Source organism: Populus euphratica, unplaced genomic scaffold (assembly GCF_000495115.2).
Source record: "Populus euphratica unplaced genomic scaffold, PopEup_1.0 scaffold120.1, whole genome shotgun sequence".
NCBI classification, from domain to species: Eukaryota; Viridiplantae; Streptophyta; class Magnoliopsida; order Malpighiales; family Salicaceae; genus Populus; species Populus euphratica.
The window spans coordinates 430,948-440,244 of NW_011499918.1; the positions used below are offsets into that span (position 1 = coordinate 430,948).

The 9,297-nt window shown below is 29.9% G+C and overlaps 1 protein-coding gene and 1 pseudogene across 1 annotated transcript; both read left to right on the forward strand.

Annotated features, from left to right (window-relative positions):
* Positions 1–4,452: 4,452 nt before the first annotated feature.
* On the forward strand, positions 4,453–5,016 carry LOC105134809 (pectinesterase inhibitor-like). The gene has a single exon (XM_011039358.1). It carries the CDS (start codon positions 4,453–4,455, stop codon positions 5,014–5,016), a length of 564 nt encoding a protein of 187 aa, XP_011037660.1.
* Positions 5,017–8,351: 3,335 nt separating this feature from the next.
* On the forward strand, positions 8,352–9,297 carry LOC105134810 (protein TRANSPARENT TESTA 12-like; annotated as a pseudogene).

A 9,297-nucleotide genomic window follows, 5' to 3' on the forward strand; every position in this document is an offset into this window, starting at 1 on the left:
CTTACTTTGTACTTCAAATGGTCTCCTTGTGTGGACTAAGAGGACAAATAAGAGAAACGATTCATTGTAGATGCCTTCAGTCATACATATGCTGAAATGAAATGTTTGCGCGTCGTAAAATGACAAATCAGGACCTTCAGTAATTAATGGTGTTCTCAGAGATCATAAAGGGAGATTTCTTTACATTTTTTCTTGTTATAGGTTCTAGTAAAGTTGAGATCTTGAAAAGTAGAAAAGCTATGGTTTTGAGTATTGTTCTACAAATCAATAGATTACAAAGTCAAGTTCTTATAATACAATTACTTGGATTAAAGGAAAAAATGTTATGTGGCCTTGACGTTTTCAATCAGAATTCAATGGTATTTTCAATGCATGTAGTAGGCTTCATTCTATGTGCTTTGATCATATGCAAAGAGAGAAAAATCATGTTGCGAACCATTTGGTCAAGGAAGAAGTTCTTGGAGAAAATGACCTACTTGTTTGGTTATAGTGTTTCCTTTTTATCAAGGTATTTTTTGCTTGATTTGATTATAGATTTAGTTTTTTAAAATATTTTTCTATCACTTATAAAATTTTATATATGTACTCTTCTCCATTAAGTCATGTACGTAATGGCTATAACAGTTGATATAATAAATCTCCCGTATTTCATCTAAAAAACATAACTAAGTAATTAAAACTCTCTAAGAAATAAAAAATAAAAAATAAAAAAAGACATGTTTTGATATGTGTTATTTTATTACATAACATATCTTTATTTATAGAATTGAAACAGTGTAAAGAAATTATATAACCATTAATAAATAAAATTTTTTTATTAAATTAAATAATTATTTTTCAATTTAATTATAACAATCATAATTATCAATAAACTAATAATTAATATTAAGGAGGAATTATTTAAAAAATAATCTCATTGGTAATATTTTTAGTTCCAAGTGACATATGCTCTATTTTTATATAGTTCCAAGTGACATATGCTCTATTTTTATATAATTAAGAAGAAATCTAAAAGAAATCCATTGTTCATTGTTCATCTCCTCACATATTCACATAGTAACATGTTTTTTTTTATCTTTTATTTTATTCAATTATTTGATTTTTTTAATTTATTTCTTTGACATTGGATTATTTGGCAATTGAATTTTATAATTTTTTATTTTATTTTTATTTGGTTATTATGATCTCAAATATTATAACTTTTAGTTGGTACTCAATTTTGAAGAAAAAAATATCAATTTTATTCTTTTCAAAATATCAATTTATTCCTTTGACATTGTTTTTTTTTTTACTTTAGTCCCTCATCTCTGATTTGTGCAATTAGACCCTCAATTAATCCATAAACTCTCAATTTCTTCAATTAATTATATGATTTGGTTAATTACAACCCCTCTATTTACACATATTTTTCAGTTTGGTCCATGGTTTTTATTTTCTTCAATTAAGTCTCTAATTAGCTATCAAACTTCAATATTTATGTAATTAAACCCCTAATTTGACCAAATTAACTCTTAAAAATTATAATTTGACCCCAAAACTTAATTTCTCCCAATTAAAGCCTAAATTAACTTCAAAATTAATTTTTCATGCAATCAAACCCTTCATAAATTCAATTAAATCTTTAATAAAATTTAATTGAGTCCATAAGCATCTAATTTTAAACTTTTCTTCCTCAAATTAAATTTTTTTTTTTATCAACAAAGCTCTCATTAGTCAACAATATACTGTCAATTTTAATCCTTGTATTTTTAAACCTCTTCAACTAATTCTTAGCCATTTTTTAGGCGCTTTAACATCCTATTCTCATTGCTATTATTGTTTTGGATTTTTTTTGTTTTTAGTTTGAATTTTTTTATTTTTTAGAAGAGAAAAAATAAATTTAGGGAATAACCCAAAAATAAATTATGACAATAATTTGTTTTAATTTTATTTATACTAGGTTATTATAGTCTCAAAAAAAATTATCTCAACTTTCAATTGGTGCTTAATTTTGTAAGGGAAAAAATCAATTTTGTTGTTTGCTAGAGATTTTGAGTTAGGGGAACAAAATTAAAAAAAAAAAAAGAAGAAGAAATATGACAACCTTATAAAAACAATTCCAAAGAAAATTGTTCAAAAATCCTTTTGTGTCTTATTAGTTTCACAATTATACATTTTGGTACAAAATTCTTTTTGGTTCATGTTTTAGTTTCTAAACTTGAGAGATGATAGAATTAAAGAGTTGCCTTATTGGTTGAATCCAAATGATGAAATTGGCCAAATTTGTTCTCAAATTGTTCTCCTTAAAGAGAGGAATGTGATTATGGTGTTTTTAGGGTTAATGTCTATGGAAAAATTAAATCAAGGTTGAAGAAAGTTTTTATCTTGAATTATTGTGTTTTTGTTTTTACTAGTTTTAGGTTTTTTTGGTTTAGGGATTGGTTTTTTAGGATTAAAGGGGTGTTGCTTTTAGTTTCTTTATGTGAAAATAAGTTAAAAAATAGGGTTTTATTGGGTAAATAATGAGCTAACTTGTTTTTTTAGCTACTATTATAGTGCTGAAAACTGAAGGTCATGATGTGCCATTTGCTTTTACTTTTTTTCTAAGAAAGAAGATGGATGATAGGTTAGTAATTTCTTCTATGCCAACAGAAAAAAAAAAACTAAGACCATATGCATGGCCTTTTTTTTTTGTTAGGCCAAGCCCAAGTATCTAAGTTTTTCTTGTTTTGGCTTTTATTTTATTTTTTAGTTTAAATTTAAATTAATTAAATTGAATTGACTAATTATATATGTGGAATGCTTAGCTTGGAGAATGTTCAATTTTAATTGAAATTAATTATAATTTTTTTATGTATTTTCAATAAAAATATCATTTAATATTTACTTGGTCTTTTAATAAGATTATAATTTTTTTATATTAGTAGGCATTCTTTTTATGCAACCCTATATACTTTTTTTCTTGAATTTTATTCAATCAATTTCCTATAATTATTTATTTGTATTATTATTTAGTTAAATAAAAAATTAATTTTAAAAAATAAAATTATTAAACTCAACCAGATTCATAAGCCGTCATGTGAGATCAAATGTCTTAATCTGCATTTGTCTCTCAACTTTCTAATATAATTTTTGTTTGGCATTAACATGTCTTTCTTGTATTTATTGATATATATGTATGATTCTTGAATTATTTAATTAAATGTATGTGTTAGTTTTTTTATTAATAGTTATATTTTTTTTGTAAAAAAAATGTTGGGAATGCCTATGCATTTATTTTTATATTAAAAAAAATTATTTAACCTGTAACGAAGTAGGGGTCAACTAACTAGAAATTCTTTTATTTAATATTGTTCAATTTTTACTATATTTTTTTAATAAGATTATAGTGTTTTTTTTTTAATATTAACAAGAGTTCTTTTTGTGCAATTCATAGTAGTCATTCTTTTTATATTTCATTTGGTTGTTTTACTATAATTGTCTATTTTTATTATTATATAATTAAATTAAAAATATTTTTAAAAAATAAAGTTATTATACTCAATTAGATTTATGACCCGCATTGTAAGCTTAACAGAATAATTCAAATTAACTTGTTAATCTAAAATGTTATCGTCTCAATTTAAAAAGAAATATAAAGTCTTTAAATTTTATTTTTAAATTAAATTAAATTTTTATTTGTCGATCAACTTACTTTTAAATTGAGAATCTTTATTTATGTTTATCTCTCAACTTGACAGCTTAATTTTTAGCTGATGTTAAAAAAAATTTCACACTCATTTGCTCGTGTAATTCTCAAGTTTTGTGTCAGTGGTTAAAAAAAAAATTAACTCCTTGAGTTTCAATACCATGACATTATAAAAAAAAAAAAAAATAGCTAGAAGAAATAAGACCAATCCTAGTTCATATGTGTTTAATTAGGTTTTTTTATTAAAAAGAAAAAGAAAAAGAAGAAGAAGAAGAAAAGAATGACTACAACAGCTAAGACTTTGGTAACAAATGGATATTACCATCATGTTATTATGTCTAACTATTTTGAACAACACAAAGGGTTGGATCTTACACCATAGTAAGTTTGATCAAAGATAATATCATTTTAGGTTCAAAAAATTTATAAATATACAAGTCTAGATATGATGTGGTCTTCCTAGACCCAGTCATAAACGATTCTTTGAGAAAATCCAAGGTAGGATTTAGAGGGATGATGAAGGGCCCTGTTGTTTTTCTAACTTTATTGACTGCTTCGGAGTTGGCCTGAGAATTATATTGAAGCCCTGAAGAACAGCTTTCTTTAGTGGCTAACCGCATTTGTTTCTTCCATTTCTAGTCTTTGCTTGAATCCTTTTGCTTACTAATTTAACAGAAACTTACCTCATACTAGTTGTCCAAAAAACTATTTTTGAAAAATTAGCCTGTTCTTTTCTTGATATAAACCCACAAACAACCAGCCCCTTTTAGCAGATTACAGAGAAGATGAAGCCCGTTAGAAGTTTCTTCTTGTTTTTTGTAACTATAAGCCTCGCCTTCTTCTTCCACCCATCAGTGGCCAAAGGAAGCACCAACCTAATCCAAGAAGTGTGTACAAAAACTCATAACAAGGTTAATTGTGTTGCCAGCCTTGAATCTAACCCTGATAGCAAACAAGCCAATCTACAGCAACTTGGCATAATTGCATTAAACCTTGCATCAACGAACGCAACAAACACATCCTCGTACATCAAGACAACATTGCTTAGTAACAAAACTCTGGGCCCTGTCAATGACCAAGCCCTAGAAGATTGTTCAGATCAATACTTGGATGCCATCCAGCAACTTGATAACTCATTGGCTGCTTTGTTAGCCAATGCTACTAATGATGTACGTGCTTGGGTGAGAGCAGCACTTGCTGATGTTGAATCATGCGAGAATGGATTCAAGAAACAGGCTCCTGGCCAACAAACGTTGCTGTCTTCGAGAAACGCAGTTTTTCGCCAAATGTGCAACAATGTCTTGGTCATCAACAAACTCTTAAGCCGAACAAGTGCTGGAAGTAATTAAGAGCAGTCGTAAATTTTTCCCAGCCAATCCACAAGGAATTTTCTTTTTTTCTCATTAAAAGGCTTTCCTTGGTAATAAATAATTTTAAACATTATTTGGCAAAAGTATGGTGTGCTTTCTCTCGATTACCATTGAAGTTATGCAGAAAACTACTGTGAAGGTGAATTTTTTTGATCATATATGAGAGGAGTATTTTTTATTTTTTACATATGAATAGAAGAAAAAATACTTTATTTTTACAATAGGAAAATTCAGTAATCACCAAGAATACCTGTCATGAAAAAAAAAAAAAGTAAACCATTTTTTAAAATATGTATAAGAGATGGTATTTATTTATTTATGGGTCTCTTTAAATGACTACAACTAGTACTTCATAACTTATATTCGTGATAATAGTTATTAAATAACTCGGTGACTCAAGAATTCAGAGCCTTATATAATTAAACCAAATTAATTTCATCTTGAATTATTTTTTGAAATTGACTTGGTTAAACTTGAATAAACTAGATAGTTAATATTTAACCCATTTGACTATACTAAATCTGATTTAAACTCGACCAGATCAAAATCAAGAAATATTTTTAAATTAAAACAATATTATCACATGTATGCGGCATCACGGCGATCGTTCACTCTCCAAAAAAATGGATGTGTGTATTTCTGAAAAAATATAAAGAAATAAGGAATTCTTATCTTTTATTAGTGAAAAATTAAAATGGAAGTCGTCATCTAGTATTTTGGTCACTAGAAGCCCTAACTAGTATCAGAGATCGGGTACGAAAACTAGTTGCGTAAAGAGAAAGTATTAGCACCCTAAATGCCCTACCTAAAGCAGACTACATTGTTTTGTCTGATAAAATCTAAAGTCGTGTTGTGGTTTCTAATTGTTAGTTTGTTTAAGGTTCAAGACCAGCCCTCCTTAATAAGAAGATTCTTATCTTAATACAATAAAACCTAATCGTTTTATTGTCCGGAAAAAAGAATTAAATATCCAGAATACGTATTACTTGTAATGTTATACCACGGATACTAAGAAACAAACAAAATAAAATTTTTGTTGTTTTTGAAATTTTGATCAATCTCTTGACTTTAATAAACTAGTTATTAAACCAAAATACATGCTAAAATATTGTTTCTTGATGTATAAAAAAACACAATATGATTTTTTAGCTTTGAGATAGTTGGCCGTATACACAAAAAAAAAATTAATTTTTTTGTAATTTTGGAAGTTTTGATGAAAACCAAGTATTTTAATACTGAATTTGTATTTTTACAACATAAAAATACTGCATGATATTGATCAAAATTACATAAAAAACTATGCAGAAAAATTATAAAATTCTAAACAAAAAATATTTTCAAATTTTTTTTAATGAACTGAGCCAAACTTGACCCAACTTTTGTGGGCTAAGCTGGATCCAACCCATTTACTGTGGGCTAGCTAAACCCAACTCAGGCCTAAATGGGTTGGTTACTGTGCATTAGCACAGTAACCAGTCCACACTATATTTTTGCAACAAAACCTGAAATTATGTTTTACATGCAAAAATACAAGTGACGCTGGTAAGGAAATAAACGGTAAGGAGGAGGCTTACCTAAAACGGTGGCGTTGCCTGTGGTTCGGGTGGCTGGCGGTGCTACTGGAGAGATGAGGGTGGCAGGGCAATGTTTTCTCCTTCTTCTTCCTTTCCCTCCTTTGTTTTTATTTCTTTCTTTTTCTTTACTTTTCTTCTCTTCTTTTCTCTTCTTTCTCTTCTCTCTCTCTCTGCCCTCTCCCCTCTGTTGTGTTCTCTCTCTCTATTTGTCTTTCTCTTGGTATGTCTTTCTCTTGGTTTGTGCTCCCCTATTTTTATAGGCAAAAACAGGAGAGACATATGGACGGGGCAACCGCTGTGCTACCCACCCTCCACTATCCTCCCAACACGTGGCAAGTGGTCGGCATCTTTTAAAGGGAAGGCAGCTTCTTTTTGGAAAGGAGAAGTCATTACAAACAAGGAAAGAAAAATCTTCTTCTTCACTTGCATTGTGCATCTAAGGCAAGAAAAAGATCCACATTGCTATTTAAATAGCACCGTTTTGGGTTTTTTTGTGAATAGTGCATGAAACGACGTCGTTTTATTTAAAAGAAAAGGACTGCAAAATGTGTTAAATTTCACATTGGTCCTCAATTTATAATTTGTTCAGTCAAGTTATAAATTACAATTTTAATTTAAAAATCAATGCAACTGCATCCCTACCAAGAATCGAATAGCAGCCTTAAAGTTGGCCACCTTTTTCACTTTAGTCATTGGTTTTCAAATTATGTAATTTGACCCTCAATTGAGCAATAAAATTCTAATTTCTTCAATTGGGCCCTTGATCTAGTTTTAATTACAACCTCTCTATTTACGAGTCTTTGCAATTTGATCCTTAGTTTTGAATTTCTTCAATTAAGTCTTTAAATGGCCAACAAACTTCAATATTTATGCAATTAAGCCCCTGATTTGACTAAATTAAATCTCAAAAATTATAATTTGACCCTAAAACTTTAATTTCTTCCAATTAAAGCCCAAATTGACTCCAAAATCAATTTTTATTGCCATCAAACTCACCATGAATTCAATTATACCTTTAATAAAATTTAATTGAGTCCATAAACATCTGATTTTGGACTTTTCTTCCTCAAATTAAATTTTTTTTATTAACATGGCTCTCATTTGTCAATAAAATACTGTCAAATTTTAATCTTTGTAATTTTGAAGCTCCTCAACCAATTTTTAACTATTTTTAGAGCACTTTGACATCCCTTTTTACTATTTATATTTTTTATAATATTTTTTGATTTTTTTATATTTTATTTTTAAAAAAGAAAAAAATATGAATTGGGAAATAACCCAAAAATAAGTTAAGACAAATATCATCTTAGATAATATACATATATATATATATATATATAGACACACACTTGGGTTGACCCATGAGTTGACTCAACAAACCAAAGACCTGGGTTTTAAACCAAATCAAATCTGGAACGAATCTAATTATTATAATCTCAGTCACATGATTTATTAAATTTACAGAAAAAAAGGTCATGTGTGACCAAGGACTCAAGATTAACAAGCTATTCGGAGATAGAACTTGGAACTTATTATGATCTCTTCGTATCTTAAAGCAATATTTTTTTACCACTTGTGGTGAATTTTATTTTGTTTTTGTTTTATTTATGAATCACTTGTGGTGATCCTGTGGAATAATTCACTGACAAACCATCAGGAGTATTCCTCAAGTCTCTCACCATGATTATATATCCTCCAACCCATTCTCAAATAATATTCTCCATTGTTCAACCCAAGTAACCAAATCAGCATCACGATCTCCACAAAAATGGACAAAATGGAGTCTCGAGGTGAAGTCCATGAACCCCTTTTACGCTCAATCCCAGAACCTGAACCAATTTCTCACTATCATGAATTGGACTTCCAGGCTTGAAAATGTCGACACCAACTTAGGCTACTTCGAGCGCCTCGGTTGGCATCCTGGATTGAGCTTAAGATCCTTCTCCGCTTGGCTGCGCCTGCTGTTTTGGTTTACTTGATCAACAACCCATGTCCTTGTCTACCAGAATCTTCGCTGGCCACCTCGGCGATCTTGAGCTTGCTGCTGCCTCTCTTGGCAATGTGGTGTCCAACTCTTAGGCTATCGCCTCGTGGAAATATATACAACAAAATGACTTAAAATGTGATTTAACTTTTTACGGTTTAATCTTATTGATTTTGTACCTTGATCTTGTAGTTAGGGAAGGGAAGTGCTGTGGAAACTCTGTGGCCAATCTTATGGAGCTCGCCGATATGAGATGTTCGGCAAATATCTTCAAAGATCAATTTTTTAATGTTTTCGCAAAGCCAATTTGATCTTACTTGATGAACCAACAACCGTAGCGTCAGCAGCGCGGCTGTCTTTGTTTATGTTCTCATACCCAAATTTTGCTTACGCTGTGAATTTTCCTATACAGAAATTCCTTCAAGCACAAAGTATTGCAACCCCATGTGCCATAATATCAGCAACTGCACTTGTCTTTCACCTAGTGTTAACTGGGCTTGCAGTGTACAATTTAAGGTGGGATTGACAGGAGCATCACTGCCTGCCATGGTGGATTATAGTGGCTGCTCAAGTTGTGTTTATAGTGATGAGTAGGCGGTGCAAGAGCACATGGACTGGCTTTACCTGCCAAGCTTTTACTGGGCTTTGGATTTTCTGAAATTATCTTCTGCATCAGCTGTAATGCTTTGCTTGGAGACCTGA